Source organism: Saimiri boliviensis, chromosome 12 (assembly GCF_048565385.1).
Source record: "Saimiri boliviensis isolate mSaiBol1 chromosome 12, mSaiBol1.pri, whole genome shotgun sequence".
NCBI lineage: Eukaryota > Metazoa > Chordata > Mammalia > Primates > Cebidae > Saimiri > Saimiri boliviensis.
In genome coordinates, this window is record NC_133460.1 from 47,422,581 (window position 1) to 47,445,496 (window position 22,916).

General features: G+C 38.4%; 1 protein-coding gene across 7 annotated transcripts in view; it reads left to right on the forward strand.

The window, feature by feature from the left end:
• The window catches only part of MYPN (myopalladin), a 140,341-nt gene that overhangs the window by 16,100 nt on the left and 101,325 nt on the right, over positions 1–22,916 (forward strand). For 2 of the 7 annotated variants that reach the window (XM_039478418.2, XM_074382314.1), the window contains exons 1-2: positions 3,481–3,865; positions 4,226–4,314. The exons of 1 other annotated variant lie outside the window; for it this stretch is intronic. Coding sequence is in view for 1 of the 6 variants with exons in the window: in XM_074382314.1 (XP_074238415.1) it covers positions 4,313–4,314 (2 nt within the window). In the remaining 5 variants the exon portion in view is untranslated. Of the gene's footprint in view, positions 1–3,480; positions 3,866–4,225; positions 4,315–7,112; positions 7,455–22,916 lie in introns of those variants that run through there. 4 more of the 7 variants (XM_003928675.3, XM_074382310.1, XM_074382311.1 and 1 more) reach the window with 4 other exon arrangements.

The following is a 22,916-nucleotide window of genomic DNA, read 5'->3' on the forward strand; positions in this document are numbered from 1 at the left end:
CCCTATTGTGATAAATTTTTGTGTTTAACTTCTCTGTCATATTATCTGCTTACTTACCCCTTTAAGTGACATTATCATCTGCATTTCAAACTAAAGCTCACAGTCTAGCCTGAAAGATGAAAGGAAAGGAGGTCTAAGATATTTAACACACGTGATCATTACATTGAAACATGCATCTCTGGGCTGTTTTAATCCATTCTTAATAGCAATTTGGAGATGAGCAAAATGGATGAAAAAGCAAAACAAAAAGATTTTGCAGGGCTTCTTGCTGCCTTTATTCGCCAGGAAGTTCGCTGACTGAGGAAGACGCCAAACATATAGATTCATGTGCAAATAAAAATGTGAACTTGGATAAGGATATAAGATACAAATTTCTTTGGAATTTTCCATGGTCTATGTTCTCCAAGCTCTTCTTCTGTACTCTTCCCTCCTTGACAATAGGTTCATTCCATTTGGCACATACTGTTTTCCTCACAAATTATATGTAATAAGATGGTAACTTCCCAGAAGTGTGTATTAGCCATTGCTATTTTTGTCAACCAATTTTATTGAGTCTTCTTTGTGAAAATAGCCCTAGAGCTTAGTCATATGCTATTTTTCTGTTCCCTTCATGTTTCTACTAAACACAAAGTCAATAAAACTAAAGTGATATCTTTAACAGTCTGCTTGCCCATCAACACATATGAAAATCATGATGCATTTCCCCCTTTGAGTGAGTTCTGATTTTTGAACTAATATTAAAAATTATTCTTCATGAGAAAGCAGTGGGGGCCATTGAAAAGAGAGTAAGTTCTAAACTAAAAGGCTTAGGTTAGGCTGGGTGCAGTGGCTCATGCCTGTAATCTCAGCACTTTGGGAGGCTGAGGTGGGCAGATCACCTGAGGTCAGGAGTTCAAGACTAGCCTGACAAACATGGTGAAACCCTGTCTCTACTAAAAATACAAAAATTAGCCCAGCATGGTGGTGTGCACCTGTAATCCTAGCTACTTGGGAGGCTGAGGCAGGAGAATCACTTGAACCCAGGAGGCGGAGATTGCAGTGAGCTGAGACCACGCCCTTGCACTCCAGCCTAAGAAACAAGAGTGAAACTCTGTCTCAAAACAACAACAACAAACCTCCAAAAGGCTTAGGTTTGAATCCACTCAACTGTGTAACTCACTGCTTGGGTACCTTTGGGAAAACTATGTTTCCTTAAGGTTTATTTCCTCCCAGTAACATGCAGCTAATAACACTTTGCAGGGTTGCTATGTGAATTAAATGAGAGTAACTTAAGCTACTCCCCAGCCTAGAATACACTTGTAAGAAATGTTATTTCCCATTTCCTTTCCCTCACATCATTAGCATTAGTGTGATTACCTGAGTCATGAGTAAGAACACTGTTTTTGGAGGTATCGGAGCAGACCAAAAATACAGTCTGTGTGCAATCACCCAGAGCCTGGCATATGGGCATGTTTCGGGCTAACCTTACCGAGAGAGACTATTCAAGTTGTTATTTTCCTAACTTGTAAAAACTTTATTAACCCATGTTGCTGTGCTCAGAAATAACACCAAAACATTTAAGTTTAGTTGTGTGTGTGTGTGTGTGTGTGTGTGTGTGTGTGTGTGTTTAGTAGACACAAGGCTTTACTATGTTGGTCAGGCTGGTCTACAAACTCCTGACCTTGTGATCTGCCTGCCTCGGCCTCCCAAAGTGCTGGGATTATAGGTGTGAGCCACTGCACCTGGCCGAAATTTAGTTTTAAAAGAACAAGCCTCTTACGTTGTTTCAGCACAATAACTATAACAAATAGAAACACAAAAAAAATAGGTCTGTCATAGCATTCTGACTGCTTCCAATGCCCTACTTTTCCGCACTAATGCCTAACGCTCCAGTCTACATATTAATTCACGTTCCCAGATAAAATATTGCATATAGAGTTTATTTGCAAGCATTTGCTTTGTTCTTTCTAAATTATCACTTCTTTTGTTTGTTTAGTCATACAAGATAATTTCAGGGTTGGTTTCAGTCAGAAAAATTATTAACTTAAAACCCTACATAGGCCGGGCACGGTGGCTCCAGCTTGTAATCCCAGCACTTTGGGAGGCTGAGGCGGGTGGATCACGAGGTCAAGAGATCGAGACCGTCCTGGTCAACATGGTGAAACCCCGTCTCTACTAAAATACAAAAAAAAAAAAAAATTAGCTGGGCATGGTGTCGCATGCCTGTAATCCCAGCTACTCAGGAGGCTGAAGCAGGAGAATCGCCTGAACCCAGGAGGCGGAGGTTGCGGTGAGCCGAGACCGCGCCATTGCACTCCAGCCTGGGTAACAAGAGTGAAACTCCGTCTCAAAAAAAAAAAAAAAAAAAAAAAAAAAAAAAAAACCCTACATAGTGTTCCCTCAGAATATTTACTAAAAGAAAGATATGATTTCTATTGATTTTTACCTTTAATTTTTCACAAATATGTTGGAAATGTAGTCATTTGAATATTTGCAGTAGTTATGAGAACAGACCTTGGTTCAATTTTGGCTCAGTCACTTACTTTTCTTGTGACCTTGGACAAGTTTTAAACTTATTTCTCTTTTTTTTTGAGACAGAGTGTCACTCTTGTTACCCAGGCTAGAGTGCAATGGTGCGATCTCGGCTCACCACAACATCTGCCTCCTGGGTTCAGGCGATTCTCCTGCCTCAGCCTCCTGAGTAGCTGGGATTACAGGCACACGCCACCATGCCCAGCTAATTTTTTGTATTTTTAGTAGAGACGGGGTTTCACCATGTTGACCAGGATGGTCTCGATCTCTTGATCTTGTGATCCACCCGCCTCGGCCTCCCAAAGTGCTGGGATTACAGGCTTGAGCCACCGCGCCCGGCCGTTTTAAACTGATTTCTAAGCCTCAAGTTTTCATCTGTAAAATGCGAATTGTAACAATACCTACTTCATAGACCGTTTTTTCTTTTTTTAAAAAAAACATGTTTAATCCATGTATATACTTCATAGACTGTTAAGAGAATCCATTACATAAAACACAACATACACAAAGAGTATAGCCTAGTGCCCAGTACATAGCTAAGCAATGTTAACTTATTTCTAAGAAGACTATAGTGTATTTATGTGTGTTAATATAGTCATTATATTAATGTGGTAAGAAGTAGGATTTAACTGTATACTTTGAGGAATACATACATGATAACAATTGTTCCAGATTTCATCAGTAACTTAGTCTCAGAGCGCTCTTTTAAAAAGTTCTGAATAGATTTTCTTCTTGGAAATAATACTTTTTGAAAAGTGTAAACTTTGATATGTACTACATACCAAAAGCACAAGTAAAGGAAGCTTTGTTGAGTTTTAATACAAACAGCATAGCAAAACTTTAATCACCTTAAAATTAGGGGATCAAACAGGAAGTATTGTAATAATTGATTATTTTTCCATATTTATCTTAAGAAATGCCTTGACCATAGTCTCAGTGTGGTACTAAATAAAGATATTTACACATGTAATATGCATTCTGTGTATAGAGGTCTTATGTATTCCTTATGCTTTATTCTTGAGAATTTCTTCACTACTATTTTCATTTAGTCTAAGAAGAAATCAAGAAAGCCTATTTCCTTAGTCATCTTCGTCATTATCCACCCCCACCAGCCCTCCAGGCTAAGAACATTGTGCAGACTGAGTTATTAAAGTTGATCTGAAAGAGCAATCTGTTCTAAATGACTGTCCCTGGATCTGCAACGGAACCCTGTAAATACCTTTCATTACGCTGGCAGGGCTGTATCACATTTCCCTTCATGTCACTTTTGTGTCTGACACAAGTTAGGCAGTGAGATTTGGACTTTAGATGATCCTGGTTGATTGATAGAGGAACGGTGCTTCTCCTGAGACAGGTAACCACAAATTTACTTCTCAGGGTAATGTTTTCAAGCGGGTATTCTGTTCAGTTGTTAAAAATGTTTTTAATTTTTAAAACTAAGTTGGTTTTGAACTTTTAAATCGTTTTTGAAAAATGTTTTTAGTTTTCCCAGGCAAGCATTTTCAGTACTGTTTAGATGAAAAAGAAATTTCTTAACGATTTCATTGTCTTTTTCAATTATATTATTGTCATGTCTTTTGTATAATATTTTCTATAATCCACCACCAATCTATTGTTTTGGATGGTCAAGAACTTGTCTTTGCTATGAAAATTTTTCTCGTTAAAAATGGCTAAAAAATACCTACTGTCTCTGTTTTTCAAAAATACCACACAGAGATTTCGTTTAGTTTTTTTCATCTGATACTGGATCCATTAAGATGAATCTGCAAACTTCAAGCAAAACTTACTGAAGCTTTGGTATATGTGAGTAATTTGTTTTAGAGAACTGGAGCCTATAGCGATATAAGAAAAATAGCAAATGCAAATATTTTATATGAATCTACTAGCGTGGAAATTCTCTCATGCTTATTGTCCAAGTGAAGACTTCCTCTGTCATAGATCTTCCAGATTCCTTGACATTCTTGTGGATCATCCCAATGTGAGCAAATTGTTTCTGTGGCTGACTGACTGAATTAACAAAACAGCTGAAGGCAAGCACAGGATCATGTTCAAACCACAAGAAACATATGTGTTGGATGAGCCACTCAAGTTTACGGGGAAGGCTTAAGACATGTAACCAACCTTGTGTTTGCTTGCCACTTAACAAAGCTTGTGTTTAACTATGTTGGTCATTAAAAAGTTTCAAAGGTTATTTTTTGTATCAACTCTGACAAAATCTTGAACTGTGGGTTTGTGGTATAATGTTTATACAATTACAACTGAAGATAAGAAAGGTGGGAACTGGGTTATTTGGGAGCAGAAATTAATTTTTAAAAACTAAAATCTAAAATATGTTTGATGTGTCATAACCAAGGTGTTCACAATTGCTAAATATTGTTTATTTAAAACATTTATATTCAGCTTTTTTTCAAAGAGCTAAAAGATTGTGTACAATATCTGTGTTTGAAAATGTTGCAGAAAAATTAAAAGAGGAAGATGACTGCCATTCAGAATTTCTTTGGCTTCTTTTTTCTTTCTTTCTTTCTTTTTTCTTTTATTTTTTTTGAGACGGAGTCTTGCTCTGTTGCCCAGGCTGAAGTGCAATGACGTGATCTCAGCTTACTGCAACCTCCACCTCCCAGGTTCAAGCGATTCTCCTGCCTTAGCCTCCAGAATAGCTGTGACTATAGGCGCGCACCTCCACGCCTGGCTAATTTTTTTTGTATTTTTAGTAGAGATGGGGTTTTGCCACGTTGCTCTGGCTGGTCTCGAACTCCTGAGCTCAGGTGATCCACCCTCCTCAACCTTCCAAAGTGCTAAGATTACAGGCTTGAGCCACTGTGCCTGGCCAGCTTTTTTCTGTAACTCTTTTTCTTTTTTTGCATTTTAAAACTACTTAAATTCTTCATATATATTTCTAATTTCACTGCCCAACCAGTTTTATTCTAGCTTTTAGTATGAGTCTCTTCCAACCTTAGTATTCTATACCTGGGTGAAAGAATACCAGGCTCACCATGGCAGTTTGCAGGAAAGTAAAAATGTGTTTACTTATAGTGTGTTTAAACATTGCCCTTACTGGCCACCCAAAATAGATGTTCTACTCTCCCACGTCCTCACCCAAGACCTAGCAGCACTTACATTGATTATGGCTTAAGATCTGAGTGGGATAGTGGAGGAAGATCCTCTTTTTAAATAAAAAGAAATCGTTGGCATATTCACATAAATAGAATATGTAGAAGGACAATTAAGTGGTCTTGACATTAGTATCAGCACAAGATTAGGTAAGAGAGCAAATGAACCTGTATACTGAAGCTCTGGATTACTGTGGTAATGAGAATCACCTATCTGGAGAATTCATTTCCTCCTGTACTTTCCTCAATATCAGTTATTTTAATCTGAATTATTTAAAAGTGTTCCTCCTTTTTTTTTTTCTTAACCTGTGTAAACATAAAATTACATTAAAAAGGTATAATTAAACCTCCGATGCAATCACAATAAACAAAGAAATTTTATATCTATTCAATGTACTATAAATAGTCTCATGATGACTGAAGAAGATAAAGGTCTCTTAGTAAATTCCATGAGGTCAGAATTTTTTGTATATTTTGTGCACTGCTTTGTAGCCAGTACCTGGTACAGAGTAGGTATTAAGTAAATAATTGTCAAATGAATGAATGACTAGGAAGAAACCCTATAAGCAGTTGTGTTGTGACTTAATTAAGAAAGCTAGATTTAAACCAATATATTTCATGCTATCAGAATCCAAGAATGATCCTTTTAAAGAATAATAACCATCAATTAAGTCTGAATTTTCAAAGTCCTGACTTTTTTTTTTTTTCCTTTTCATTTTGGCTCCCCCACTCCAGGAAGTCCTGACTTCTACCATGATTAATAATGTAATAGCACCATTTAATCTGTACTAAGCAATCAGGTTAACTTTTTTCAAATTCATTTATTTATTTATTTGTTATTTTATTATTATTTTTGAGATGGAGTTTTACTCTGTCCCCCAGGTTGGAGTGCAGTGGTACAATCTTGACTCACTGCAACTTCTGCTTCCCAGGTTCAAATGATTCTCCTGCCTCGGTCTCCCAAGTAGCTAGGATTACAGGCATGTGCCCCCATACTGGGCTAATATTTATATTTTCAATAGAGTTGGAGTTTTGCCATGTTGGCCAGCCTGGTCTTGAACTCTGACCTCAGGTGATCTGCCCACCAAAGCCTCCCAAAGTGCTGGGATTACAGGCATGAGCCACCACACCCAGCCAAGGAATTTTTAATGTTAGTTACCTTCTCTGCTTTTCCTTAGCCTTTGGACAAACTATTCAAAAAAGCTCTCAGCTTTAAAATGTCAGACCTTAGCTTCACGTTGGCTTTTCATAGTCAGATTTCCTAAAATGTATCAGTGATTTAACAAGAGCAAATTTCCTATTGATTAAAATTAAAGATCTTAAAAATTAAGAGTTTTCATACATTGAAAAATAATGCCATTTTTTGACTGATGAACTGTGGTATGATGCACTTAATGTTAATTCCAAACATCAATCAATAAATAACTTGGGCCTCTAGCTATGAGGGAAATTCTATAGGTAGAAAAACTGATTGGCCCCCACCCCCCATAGGTGCTGTCCTGCTATGGAATCCCTTTGCTCAGTTTTCTCCTGTCCAATCAGGTGGAATGTTTCACAGGCACATGGTTTATACAGCTCAAAATAACTTGGGACCTGTGAGCTGACAAATGCTGTGGCTCCGGTGGTGACAGGTTGTCCAGCTTCTCACAGCCATCTTCACTGAAACTAAGGTTAACTCCTCACACTCTATGGACGGCTACTCTCTATTTCCAAGGACGTGAAGAATTTTCCTCTTCTCCTGTGCTTTCATCTAAAAGTTCTCCCTGGATAATTATCATTGCAGTGGAGTGCCTGGCTTGGACATCCTCATCTGGGTCAACTAAAAAAAGAAAGGTAATATCCAGATTTAAGTTCACAAGTGTTTTTTGATAACAGGGAACTGACAGTGGAAAAGTGAATATTTCAAAGAACTCATTACTGTTACTTGCAATGAAGCCTAGGATAGCTGTCTAATTATATATGATGGGACATGAAATTAAGTGAAAAATAAAGGAAAGATTTTGAAGAGAATTGATGAGACTCACAGAGATAACAGCCTATTTGAGTTCCTAAGGAAAAATATCTCAATAGAGGAAGTTGTGACATTTTCCACACATTCATTTATTAAAAGAATGTTGTTTATATAGAGAATATGTATGCAATGCTCATTTCCTTTTTAAAAGGAAGTTGAATCCAAAATAATATGCCTGCATAAAGATGTTCATTTAAAATTTTTTTATCATGTAAAAGGATATGCTTGCTATATTTAGTATTGGGAGATCTGCTCGCTGGATTAATGTACACAACAGCTGCAGAAAGTCTTGCTCAAGGGACATTGCTCTTTCTTTCTCCTTTCTCTCTCTCTCTCTCTCTCTCTCTTTCTCTCTCTCTCTCCCCCTTTTCAGCTGCATCAGAAAGACACTTGACAGTCAGTGGCAAATGTTTGGCCTGGTACATTGCACTATGAGCAGTAATTAGATGCACATCTCAAGTTATATTTTAAAAACTGTATCAGCAAAGAAAAAGATGAATTATTATGTATTTTCAGTCCTCAAAAGTGAACATTACATTTATGGTGCTGAGGAATTTTATTACCTTATCAACAGATTTTTATATACTTATTAAAGATATTAACATCAACTTGAAAGAAACAAAACAGTTATCCAGTTTACTTTCTCAAAAAAGCTATGATTCAATTACTTCTACTTTAGGAATAATGAAATGAATCCTACAAAATCTAAATTAAAAATCTGTCATAACTTTATAGTCTCTCTTTAATAATAACAGCTCCTGAGTTCACATAAAATTTATGGTCCTTTTCTAGGAAATTGGGAATGTCTATACTTACAGCTATCATAAACATATTTTTTAAAACAGAAAGTAAGATATACTGTCTGACACATGATTTGACAATAAGCAAAATATTTAAAATCAAGGCCATCCTGAGAAATCTGAAATATATGGGTAATATACTTACAGAGGTGTCAAGAGACAAAATTATAGACATTACAGAATCTTATAATAATGGACTATGAAACAAACAGTTGAACACTATCCAAATTCTGGAAGTGTGTCTCTATCCTCACTTATAGTATATGGCTAATGCTACTGGAACTCATAATAATGTGTTAAAACATCAGTCTTTCATATATCTACAATTTATAATATATGCTACTATAATATGCTTACAAAGGCACTTTCAGTAGAACAGACACAGAACCACAATTTATGGACACAAGGAGTTGAATGAGTCTTTATCCAAGCTGGTTTTGGAATTCATAGCGGTAGTTTTTGTAATTTACATTTGAAGATATGAGACAACAGGTAAATCAGGTTCCATTTTGAAAGGGTTTTAATGAACTAATGTTGGTATGTGAAAAAGTGAGAGTTCAGTTTTTCAACAGTTAATTCTTACACTTAATAGGAATACTAGACTTAGTTCGTTAACCTGAAAATATAAGACAAATGCTCCTGCCAACCCTAGAATAATAATTTTTTCATTCACATTGAGATTTGACAAAGGTGCTGCTGGTCTTATGGCGCTAGATAACAAAAAAGAAAAATGAAAGGGTTTTCTTTTTTTAATTTTTAAAATTTTTTTGTTTCCATATCTTTGCTAGAAAGGGTTTTCTTAACAGGATTTCCCCTCTCCTAAAGGATGAAAAAGACTGAAGCACCACAGAGATATTTTTTAAAATGTCTACGGTGCTTCATGCTTGACCAAATACTTTAAAAACTACTAGAGCATTATGCATTTGCTTAAAGGGAACAACTCAAGTAGAGACCAAATGGTCTGTTTGGAAATTTAACAACATTTTCAGCAGATATATTTTTGGTGGGAACAAAAGTTGGTGGGACTATTTACCTGCAGTAGCTATAGAGTTCTCAGCGCTCATGTGTAACCCAAGTCACCTTGACAAGATCTGTGCAGGCTGCCTGCTACACAGACCTCCACTCGGAGTCACAGTGCACTCCACTGTCAGGGAGGGGCCCAATAGAGCCTCCGGACAAAATGCTTGAACTAGAACTTGATCTTGAGATTCCTTGGGACACCTATCCTTCTCTCAATCTAGCAAATGTAGCTTTTCAAATCCTTAATTACCTTAAAAAATGACATGAATAGTAAGAAGCTGAAGAAAAATGAGTGTTAAATTTTTGCATTTAAAAAATAAGTATTTGAGTTAATAGAGATTGACAAAAGTTTCTCATTTGGGATTTCCTGTATAGCAGTTCAGTTCATTATGAATGGTAAGATCTTGAGAGTGATATAAAACGTCCTATTCCTATCACCGTTGTAACAACCACCAAACCCTTTTTCTTTTTTGATCCTAGATTCTTCAAGTCTTCTTGATTGCCTTCCATTAGGCTTTCTATGGGTCATAGGATTTATTTGTCACACTAGGTCTTTGCTGTCTTTCAGATTGACTAGTACCTTTGAGCTTTGGCTGCAGTGTGTTTCACCAGCGATTTCCTACATACTTTTCTTCCTCTGGATACAAAAACATATATAATACGCTTCATAGGAGCCAGTCTCTTTTTCTCCCACTCAAACAAAATCTTTACTTTCTTTCCTACATTCTTACTTTTACCAATTAGATTAAAATAATAAGAAGAAAATGGCCTACTCACCTTTGGCCTATTAGCTAAAAGAATTTTCATTCCTTAACCTCTGCCCTTTGAGGAATGTCCCTGGTTAAACAGATTTCCACTAATTCTCTGCTGGATCATCTCTGCTCCGCCTCTTTATCTCAACATTCTTTTCTAATGTATACATTTGTCTGTATTTATCTTTGTCTATATTTATATTTTCTTTTTTCAAACTGGAAAATCTTTGAGATAATGAGTCTTATGTGACTTCCATATTATTATTGACATATCATTTCCATATTCCTCCAGTTCTTTCTCTGGTAATACAGTATATACTAATTTCCTAAATTACTAACGCCATTCACAGCAAAAATAGACTAGAGATAAAACTAAGATGAGATAATCACTGTAATAGTGAGGGGATGGCTATTGTAACTGGTGTGCCAAGCACACTTCATCTGCACCCAGATTTTAAAAAGGTGATCTGTACATAACTCTCTGGGACTGATTCCTTTTCCCTGGGATTTCGTTTTTGACCCAGCAAGAGTTTCTCCAAAAGAACTGACTTAGACAGTTTTCCAGGGTGAAATCACGGGATATAGAAGGCAAAACCAACAGGTCAATACTGGCATTAAAGAGAGGAAGCAAAGTCTTTTTTTTTTTTCTTTTCCTAAAAATATTCTGGGCATATTAATGACACATCAGCAGCAAACCGTCACCTCAGACTTGCATAGTTTACAACAGTGTTTAAGTGTTCTCACAAAGAAACCTATGAAGAAAGTAGGCTAGTTCTGCTCATCTCTGTTTTAAATGAGTTACTTAAACATGTAGGAGAGCCGGGCGCGGTGGCTCAAGCCTGTAATCCCAGCACTTTGGGAGGCTGAGGCGGGTGGATCACAAGGTCGAGAGATGGAGACCAACCTGGTCAACATGGTGAAACCCCGTCTCTACTAAAAATACAAAAAATTAGCTGGGCATGGTGGTGCGTGCCTGTAATCCCAGCTACTCAGGAGGCTGAGGCAGGAGAATTGCCTGAACCCAGGAGGCGGAGGTTGCGGTGAGCCGAGATCGCGCCATTGCACTCCAGCCTGGGTGACAAGAGCGAAACTCCGTCTCAAAAAAAACATGTAGGAGAGAGATCCAAGCTGGCTGATCACTAGCAGCTGGGGATTGTAGCTCCCAGTGAAAGCGCAAAGAATGAGAGGATGCCATACCTTCACATGAATTCTTGTTGCTCACGCACCAGGAGATTCCCAGCGGAGGAGCCCCACGGGTCGCCAGCGCGACTCTTGTGACCGGTGAGGCGGTTGTGCCGGCGCCTCGGAGCGTCGGTTCTTGGTGCAGAGTCAGAAAAGCACCATCAATCTTAACGCCGCTGATTTAGTCAGAGCCATGGGTTGCTCAGATTTCGGCGCTGAGAATCAATAAGTTGGATGTCCACTCAGAAACCCAATTACAAAGACGGTAATTATAAAGACCACAGATGGATAAATCTACAACGAAGGGAAGAAAACAATTAAAAAAGGCTGAGAATACCCAAGATCAGAACGCCTCTCCCTTAGCAGGGGATCCCAGTTCCTCATCAGCAAGGGCACGAGGCTTGATGGAGAACGAGTGTGTTCCAATTACAGAAGCAGGCTTCAAAATGTGGATAATAAGAAACTTCTGTGAATTAAAACAACTTGTTCTAACACAATCTAAAGAAACTAAGAACTTTGAAAAAAGGTTTGACGAAATGTCAACAAGAATACAAAATTTAGAGAGGAAAACAAGTGAATTGATGGAGCTGAAAAACACAATACGAGAACTACGTGAAGTATGTACAAGTTTTAACAGCCGAATTGATCAAGCAGAAGAAAGGATATCAGAGGTTGAAGACCAACTCAATGAAATAAAACTAGAAGACAAGATTAGAGAAAAAAGGATAAAAAGGAACGAGCAAAGTCTCCAAGAAATATGGGACTATGTGAAAGGACCTAATCTACGTTTGGTAGGTGTACCTGAATGTGACGAAGAGAATGAATCCAAGCTGGAAAATACACTTCAGGATATTATTCAGGAAAAATTTCCCAACTTAGCAAGGCAAGATAATATTCAACTCCAGGTAATACAGAGAACACCACAAAGATATTCCTCAAGAAGAGCAACTCCAAGGCACATAATCGTCAGATTCACCAGGATTGAAATGAAGGAGAAAATACTATGGGCAGCCAGAGAGAAAGGTCAGGTTACCCACAAAGGGAAGCCTATCAGACTTACAGCAGATCTCTCAGCAGAAACCCTACAAGCCAGAAGAGAGTGGGGACCAATATTCAACATCCTTAAAGAAAAGAACTTTCAACCAAGAATTTCACATCCAGCCAAACTAAGCTTCATAAGTGAAGGAAAAATAAAGATTTTTGTGAACAAGCAAGCACTCAGAGAATTCATCACCACCAGGCCTGCTTTACAAGAGCTTCTGAAAGAACCACTACACATAGAAAGGAACAAACAGTATCAGCCTTTCTAAAAAATACCAAAAAGTAAAGAACATCAATATAATGAAGAATTTACATCAACTAATGGGCAAAATAGCCAGCTAATATTAAATGGCAGTATTAAACTCACATATATCATTATTAATTCTAAATTTAAATTGACTAAATTCCCCAATTCAAAGACAGATAGGCAATTTGGACAAAAAACTAAAACCCATCAGTATGCTGCATCCAGACCCATCTCACATTCAAGGATACACAAAGACTCAAAACAAGGGATGGAGAAAGATTCACCAACCAAACAGAGAGCAAAAATAAATAAATAAAAAGCAGAAGTTACAATTTTTGCCTCTGATAAAATAGTCTTTAAAGCAACAAAGATCAAAAGAAGCAAAGAAGGACATTATATAATGATAAAAGAATCAATGCAACAAGAAGAAGACTTAAAGATCCTAAATATATATGCACCCAATACAGGAATACCCAGACATACAAGACTTATAAAGAGACTTAGACTCCCACATAATAATAGTGGGGAGACTTCAACATTAACATTAGACAGATCAATGAGACAGAAAATTAACAACTATATCCAGGACTTGAACTCAGATCTGGAACAAGTAAACGTAATTAACATTTATAGAACTCTCCACTTTAAATACACAAAATAGCCGGGCGCGGTGGCTCAAGCCTGTAATCCCAGCACTTTGGGAGGCCGAGGTGGGTGGATCACGAGGTCAAGAGATCGAGACCATCCTGGTCAACATGGTGAAACCCCGTCTCTACTAAAAAAAAATACAAAAAATTAGCTGGGCATGGTGGTGTGTGCCTGTAATCCCAGCTACTCAGGAGGCAGAGGCAGGAGAATTGCCTGAACCCAGGAGGCGGAGGTTGCGGTGAGCCGAGATCGCGCCATTGCACTCCAGCCTGGGTAACAAGAGCGAAACTCCATCACAAAAAAAAAAAAAAGAAAGAAAGAAAGCATAAATACACAAAATATACACTCTTATCAGTACCACATCATATCAACTTAGAAGTTTCAACGAAATGTTGATTGGCTCCTTGTTTGTTATTCTCTTCCCTCATTTTCTTTCATGTCTCCATTATTAAGGACAATTATAGGCATACCCATATTTAGACTGCATTCTAGCCTGGGCAATAAAGCAATACCCCCATTCTCTCTCCCTCTTCCTCTTTCTCTTTCTTCCTCTTCTTTATTCTTTTTCTTATTATTCTTTTTTTCTTTCTAAAAAAAAATATTTATTTTTTCCTATTCTGGCGCTCTTCACAAATAATTATTAACTATTAGGCTATTTTTGTGCCTGCCCCTAAACCAGGTTTACGTTACTTGGAAGTTCTTTGTTTTCTTCATGAATGTGCCTCCCACGCTATAGTGAACGTAGAGCAGTTTTTTAAAGATACATGTGGCTAGGTGCAGTGACTTATAAAAGTGACTTATAATCCCAGCACTTTGGAAGGCTGAGGTGGGCGGATCACTTGAGCCCAAGAGTTGGAGACCAGCCTGGGAAACATAGGAAAACTCCATCTTTACAACAAATTTTAAGTTATCTGGGCATGGTGGAAAGCACCTGCAGTCCTTCCTACTTGGGGGGCTGGATTGCTTGAGCCCCAAAGGTCAAGGCTGCAGTGAGCCGTGCCCACATCACTACACTCCAGCCTGGGTGACAGTGAGAACTTGTCTCAAAAAAAAAAAAAAAAAAAAAAAAGACACACTTAAAAAAAAAAAAAGAATCCTTTTTTTTTTCAGCTTTACAAAGATTTAATTGACAAATTAAAAGTTGGTTTTTTTGGGGGTGGACAGACTAAATTCAACAAGTATTTATTGAGTGCCTGACAGATTGAAAGCTTTATATATTTATGGGGTACGATGTAATGTTTTGCTATATGTATACATTTTACAGTTATTAAATCAAGCTCATTAATATATTTATAGCCTCACATATTTACCACTTTTTTGTGTGGTGAGAAAATTTAAACTCTACTCTTTTAGAAATATTCAAGAATACATTACATTATTACTAACTATAGTCCCCATGCTCTACAGTAGGCCTCCATAACTTATTCCTTCTCCTGTGTGACTGGAACTTTGTACCCTTTGACCAGTATCTGAGCATTCCTCCCACCCCTATTTGCTTTCTCATTTAAATACTTAATACTTCACAGACATAAAACTTCAGTATTTATGTTTGAATTCAAGTTACTTCATACTAGGTTTTGCCAATTCTCTGATCAATGCTCCAGGTTAAATATTCATGTTATAACTAAAAAATGAGTTTATTCCATATATTTCCAACCAACAGGGTCTTCTTAGAGCCTGAGGAAGGATAGTACCGAGTTAACATGAGTTGAGAAACATGTCCAAAGGTATCCGCCTCAAACTTTTGTTTTTATGAACCCAACTCTCTCTCTTTTTTTTTTTTTTTTTTTTTTGAGACAGTCTCGCTCTTTTGCCCACACTTGAGTATGGAGTGCAGTGGCGCAATCTTGGCTCACAGCAACCTCTGCCTCCCTCGTTCAAGCAATTCTCCTGCCTTAGCCTCCCAAGTAACTGGGATTACAGGCACCTGCCATCACGCCCGGCTAATATTTTTACATTTTTAGTAGACATGGGATTTCATCATGTTGACCGGGCTGGTCTCAAACATCTGATCTCAAGTGATCTGCCCATCTCGGCCTCCCGAAGTGCAGGGGTTACAGGTGTGAGCCATCATGCCTGGCCATAAACCTGACTCTTATATTTTGAGAAAGTTCTTAGGGCAGATCCTCTTTTCGGGAAAAGTCCTAGGGGAAAAAAATAGAGATATTTAGGAAACTAAAGGAAGTACAGTAAGCTGTCTATGTTGCCAAATTTGTTGACCTGATTTGCTAAAGTCTGTCTTGTTAACTGATGCCACATTGTTTCATTTCCAATCTGTACCATTTCACCACTGCCATGATCTGTTTTCAAGGGCAATTCTCATTCTTATTTTGGAAGTGGAAAAAAAAATCTTATTTTCCATTTTGTAAGAAACAGAAAAGAGGAAACAAAGTCAAATGTCACTGTGGCCAGGCACAATGGCTCATGCCTGTAATCCACACTCTAGGAGGCTGAGACAGGTGTATCACTTGAGGTCAGGAGTTTGAAACCAGACTGGACAACTTGGTGAAACCCAATCTCTACTAAAAATACAAAAATTAGCCAGGCGTGGTGGCACATGCCTGTAATCCCAGCTACTCACGAGGCTGAGGCAGGAGAATTGCTTGAACCCAGGAGGTGGAGGTTGCAGTGAGCTGAGATTGTACCACAGCACTCCAGCCTAGATGACAAAGTGGAACTCCATCTCAAAAAAAAAAAAAAAAAAAAAAAAAAAAAAGTCAAATGGCACTCTGAATAATGCAGCTGAAATTTCTAAGAGAACTCATGATTTTCTTTCTTGAACCCTGCTCCTGCCTCATCCCAGCAAATGATTCTGCCAATGACTTAGTTGCTCAGGGCATAAATATTGGAGTAATTGCTGACTCTGCTCTTTCTTTCACATCCCACTTTTAATCCATCAGCAAATCTCATTGGCTCTACTTTTAAAGGTATCTTAAATATGAGCGTTTCTGGCCATCTCCCATGGCTACCGCTCATTGGTCCAAGCCACCATCATCCCTGTGTAGCATGCTGCTATCGCTTTCGAACTGATTTGCTCACGTCCACTTTCACCTCCTTCAGTTTGATTCTTTGCATAGCAACCATGATTGAACTTTTTCAAAACAATGCCGTCTGCTTCTCAAAACATTTAAATGGTTTTCCATTCACACATTTAATAAACTTTTAAGTCTTTTCCATGGTTCTCAAGACCTTAAACAATCTGCCCTTGTATCTTTCTGACCTCGTTTTCTTTCACTCTTCTTTCTCCCTCACTTCTTCGCTCACTGGGCTTGACTTAAACATACAAAACACTCATCTCTTCAGGCCTTGACGCTTGCTTCTACCTTTGGAACATTATTTTCCCCCTGGGTAGTCACATGAGTAACTTCTCCACTGCATTATAAGCTTTGCTTGACTTTCTTAGCTAAAATAACACACCTTCTTCCCTCCTCCATTATTCTCTATCCCCTTTTTCTATTTTATTTTTCTTCCTAACATTGATATTTCCCTACTGGAGTGTCAGTGGAACACTGAATGTTAGGAAGAAAAGTAAAATAGAAAAGTGGGATAGAGAATAATGGAGCAGGGATGAAGGTGTGTTATTATAGCTAAGACAGAGATTTTGTCTTTTGTTTACCACTGAATCCACAGTGCCTAGAGCACTGCCTGGCACATAGTAGATGCTCAATAAATATTTATTGGATGAATGAATGAATTATATACTAGCGCTTGTGATTTTTTAAGTATGTATTTTATAATAGTTATAAAATTAACGCTTAAAAGACAAAGTTTTAAAACTAATGCTTAAAAGAGAAGATGAGGCCGGGCGCGGTGGCTCAAGCCTGTAATCCCAGCACTTTGGGAGGCCGAGGTGGGTGGATCACGAGGTCAAGAGATCGAGACCATCCTGGTCAACATGGTGAAACCCCGTCTCTACTAAAAATACAAAAAAATTAGCTGGGCATGGTGGCACGTGCCTGTAATCCCAGCTACTCAGGAGGCTGAGGCAGGAGAATTGCCTGAACCCAGGAGGTGGAGGTTGTGGTGAGCCGAGATCGTGCCATTGCACTCCAGCCTGGGTAACAAGAGCGAAACTCCGTCTCGAAAAAAAAAAAAAAGAGAAGATGATAATTTTCATATTTTTTATTTTGGCTAATATTTTATCAGTTTAACAATCTATATGCATTTTCATCTGAGAATCCTCAAAGATAGCATTGCTATCCTAAGGCCGAATGCGGTGACTCATGCCTGTAGTCCCAACACTTTGGAAGGCCGAGGCAGGTGTATTACCTGAGGTTGGGATTTCAAGACCTGCCTGACCAACATGGAGAAACCCCATCTCTACTAAAACTACAAAATTAGCCGGGTATGGTGGTGCATGCCTGTAATCTCAGCTACTTGGGAGGCTGAGGCAGGAGAATCGCCTGAACCTGGGAGGTGGAGGTTGCAGTGAGCCGAGATCACCCTTGCACTCCAGCCTGGGCAACAAGAGTGAAACTCTGTCTCAAAAAAAAGGAATTGTTATCCTATCTGACTGATGAGGATAACTGAGATTCAGAATGCCTTAAGTGACTTTCTCAAGAAAACAGAGTTACTTAGTGTTGGAGCTGGGATTCAAACCCAGGTTTCTGATTATAATCAGATGTCCTCTGATATTTCTGATATGAAAACAGAGCATTCCAGCCTGGCCAACATGGTGAAACGCTGTCTCTACCAAAAATAGAAAAATTAGCCAGGCATGGCGGTGGCTACCTATAATCCCAGTACTCTGGAGGTGGAGGCAGGAGAATTGCTTCAACCCAGGAGGCAGTGAGCCGAGATCGTGCCATTGCACTCTAGCCTGGGCTACAGGAGCGAGAGTCTATCTCAGGGAAAAAAAAAAGAAAAGAAAAGAAAGCATAATTTCAGTTATTTTATCCACCATAAATAAATTTTCACTTGAAAGTCACCTTAAAGTTATGATTCCTTTACCAGCTTATATTTTTTCTGTGTGTCTGTAAGTTTTCTTTGTCCTCTTTTATTTGTCCTATTTTTATCCTGCAATTAAAAGTGAAAGATAACAATAGATTTAGCAGAAAATTCTAATGAACACATGAATTCAACAAATATTTATTGACCACCTTCTAAGTGCTGTGTGTGAGCAGAGAGGATGATGTACAAAACATAGTGAGGGAGACAGAGAAGAAAATACACACATTTGATGTATTGTGATAAGTACTGTATTTGGAGACTGCGTCAAGGACAGTGAGCTTTGGGAGCATGTTGGAGAGGTACCCAACTCAGGGAAGAGAAGAAATCTCTCATCTAGTGATGTCTCAGCTAGGAACCGAGGACCATGTAGGACTACGCCTGATAAGATAGTGAAAAAAGGGGGAGGCAGCCCAAGCAAAGAGAATACAAAAGATCTGAAGTCAACGCAGTTCATTCAGGAGACTGTATTTCAATAGAATACAGATACACGGAATTAACTATGAAGGGAGACTTTGGTCTCTTGGAAGATTTTCCCTCGGATCGAGTCACTTCACTGGTTCTACCTCCATTTCTTATCTATAAAATGGAGGCCATGCTACATGGCCATAGTTGTTAGATAATAATAATAATTATTGTAGTAATAGTAACTTCCATGTATTGAATGTTTACTAAATGCCAAGCCCATTTAATCATCACTTCAACCTATGATATGGCTACTGCTATTACCTCTGTTTTACAAATGAGTAAACTGAGGAATACAGAGTTTAAACTTTCCCAAGTTTAAACTAGGATATTAGGAAGTGTAAGAATTAGGATTTGAACCAGTTATGTCTGACACCAACGTATTAGGTCATAAATACTACATCAGGCCGGGCACGGTGGCTCAAGCCTGTAATCCCAGCACTTTGGGAGGCCGAGGCGGGCAGATCACCAGGTCAAGAGATCGAGACCATCCTGGCCAACATGGCGAAACCCCGTCTCTACTAAAAATACAGAAATTAGCTGGGTGTGGTGGCGTGCGCCTGTAGTCCCAGCTACTCAGGAGGCTGAGGCAGGAGAATTGCTTGAACCCAGGAGGCGGAGGTTGCAGTGAGCCGAGATTGTGCCACTGCACTCCAGCCTGGTGCTAGTGACAGAGCAAGACTCTGTCTCAAAAAAATAAATAAATAAATACTACATCAAAACATTAAAGAAATCTTTATTTTGAATACCTGAAAGTTTTGTTATTATAATAATTTCTCATAACCATAAGCAGAACAGTACATTAACACCTCAATTGGCTTCTTTTCTTAAAAAAAAAAACAAACTTATTTATGAGTTTTCTTTTCCATTTCCACTACAAATATGAACTTTTTAAAAGTTCTTCAACTTTAACATTGCCTTCACCAAAGTATTGTTTGTTACTGATATCAGTTGAATACCCATTGTAGAGGCAGGCCTTGTTTTAAGGACTTTGCCTTTGATGTTATTAATCCTCTGGGAAATAGAGTTTTTTCATGTTTTACAGATGAAGAAACCAAAGCCCAAAGAAGTTAAGTAAACTTCTCAAAGTTACATAATGATTAAGAGATGAAGCAGAATTTGGAATCAGGTCTATCTGGTACCAAGACCAATGCTCATTCCATGTTGTCTCGATGTAAAAGCCATCTCAAAATAAAGAGTAAAAGACAGTCACATTAAAACACAATATATAGGCCGGGCACAATTCCTCATGCCTGTAATCCCAGAGCTTTGGGAGGTGGAGGTGGGAGGACCACTTGAGATCCTCTGAGTTGGAGATCAGCCTGGGCAACATAGCGAAACCTTGTCTCTACAGAAAATGTAAACATTAGCCAGACGTGGTGGTGTGTGGCTGTGGCCTCAGCTACTTGGGAGGCTGAGGCGGGAGAATTGCTTGCATCTAGGAGTTTAAGGCTGCAGTGAGCTATGATCATGCCACTGCACTCCATCCTGGGTAAAAGAGTGAGAACCTGTCTTTCTTTTCTAAGAAAAAGAAAAAGAAAGAAAGAGAAACAAGAAAATAAAACACAATAAACAGTAATGTCCAAGAAAGCCATCCTGATTTATAAGGCACTTGAATTCCCCCCACCATCTAAACATATACAGAAATGAGGCTAAAGAAATAGTTGAGTTACAAATGAGGATTTTTAGTGTATTAATTACATTTTCAAATAACATTTTGCACTTTATTTCATATATCTTTAACTGTTCCTCCATGTCGTTGATGCACAAATGAGAAAGATTTTCAATTGGGGTATCAATTATACTTCCATATACTATTTTGTGTATTATTCACTGTTCCACAAAGTTTAATATATAGCCATATAGTTCTATGTAATGAGTATGTAATAATTCAATTAATTAATTTCTTATTACTGACATGTTTCCAATTTTTTAAATATTATCATATGATGAACATCTTTGTAGAAAAATCTTTGCCCTCCAATACCTTTTCATTTATTTATTTATTTATTTATTTATTTATTTATTTATTTATTGAGGCAGAGTTTTGCTCTTGTTGCCCAGGCTGGAGTGCAATGGTGCAATCTTGGCTCACTGCAACCTCTGCCTCCTGGGTTCAAATGATTCTCCTGCCTCAGCCTCCTGAGTAGCTGGGATTACAGGCACCCACCACCATGCTAAGCTAATTTTTTGTATTTTTGATAGAGACAGTGTTCCACCATGCTGCCCAAGCTGGTCTCAAACTCCTGACCTCAGGTGATCCACCCACCTTGACCTCCCAAAGTGTTGGGATTACAGGTGTGAGCCACTGCACCCAGCCACCTTTGCATTTTGAATTGATCTTTTTAAAAAGGCACAATAGATTTCATGCAAATAAGTGGCTCTAGTAGGGGCAATCTCAGTCTGTGGCAAGTAGGTGGGAAAAATATTTTACTGTGGGTGGTCCTTTCAGTCATGTCTAATTGCCCCTCAAGGTGGCCGCCTGCTTTGCCAAGTTAGAGGTTAGTTTGGAATAGCATTCTAGATGTTTGGGGACTAGGAGAGTTCCTAGGAAGCTTTATGTGTGATGCAAGTGATGCTATGGTATAAGAGAAAGGAAAGAAATCAACTGAAGTAAGTTCTGTCATCAGATGTTAAAGCCAGGAAAGATTTAGAAGATTACATTTTTTGCCTCTTTTCCCAGCACGGGGCCCAGCACACAGTAGCCAAGAATGACAGTCTTCATCTCCATTGCCATCTCTGACTGGTGATGGCCGAGAGTGGAATGCTAGGAAAGTCAAGGTCAACGGGAAGAGTACTGAAATCACTGACCTGCGTCTTTTAAGAATGAGAGAGAGTGACAGTCCCAGTCACAAATTTGCCATCCTTTAGTAAAAGTTTGAATGAATAAATGGGTATAATATTAAAAATATAAAACTGGCCTGCATTATTATATTCTTTTCTTTTCTTTTCTTTTTTTGAGGTGAAGTCTTGCTCTGTTGCCCAGGCTAGAGTGAAATGGTGCAATCTCAGCTCACTGCTACCTCTGCCTCCCAGGTTCAAGTGATTCTCCTGCCTAAGCCTCCTAAACAGCTGGGATTACAGGCGCCTGCCACCATGCCTGGTTAATTTTTGTATTTTTAATAAAGATGGGGTTTCACCATGTTGGCGAGGCTAGTCTTGAACTCTTGATCTGGTGATCCATCCAACTCTGCCTCCCAAAGTGCTGGGATTACAGGCATGAGCCACCCTGCCAGGCCTATTATATTATTTTCTTTTTTTTTTTTAATTTTTATTTATATTTTTATAGAGATTGGGTTTCACCATGGTCTTGATCTCTTAACCTTGTGTTCCACCCGCCTCGGCGTCCCAAAGTGCTGAAATTACATGTGTGAGCCACTGCGCCCTGCCATATTATTTTCTTAAGACTACAAATCCTTATTTTTTGAATAGGTAATATCATATAATTAAAATACAAAAATTAAGAAGAATACAGAGTGAAGTCTCCTGACAAGCATCATATTCCACTGTCTCTCACTTCCCCTCTTAATCAAAGTTAATTTAAGATTTTTTTAAAGCCCAGGCTCTAATTCATATCTTTGTAGCCTTATGTGAAGAGGCTAAATCATCATAGTTTTCAAAAGCAGATTGAACCTAGTAAAAACACTGAATTTAAACAGCTTATCTCTAGCAAGCTTGTCAAAAAACAAAAACATTATTTTCCATGAGCTAGCTAGATCAAGTCCATATTTTCAGTAACTAGACGAGATTATGTTGTCAATATCTTTCAATTTTTATAATTCTATTACATTCAAGGTAAAAAGGAGAGGGTGGAGGTCAGATCTCTGTGTATGAAAGCATTTTATACCTAAAAGACCATTGTAAGTATTATCAATATCAAGCTTAGAAATTTTATTTAATGTTACTATACTTATGTCATAGCTTTCACAACTGAACTTGTTTTTAAAGAGTTTAGGGCCGGGCGCGGTGGCTCAAGCCTGTAATCCCAGCACTTTGGGAGGCCGAGGCAGGTGGATCACGAGGTCGAGAGATCGAGACCAACCTGGTCAACATGGTGAAACCCCGTTTCTACTAAAAATACAAAAAATTAGCTGGGCATGGTGGCACGTGCCTGTAATCGCAGCTACTCAGGAGGCTGAGGCAGGAGAATTGCCTGAACCCAGGAGGCGGAGGTTGCGGTGA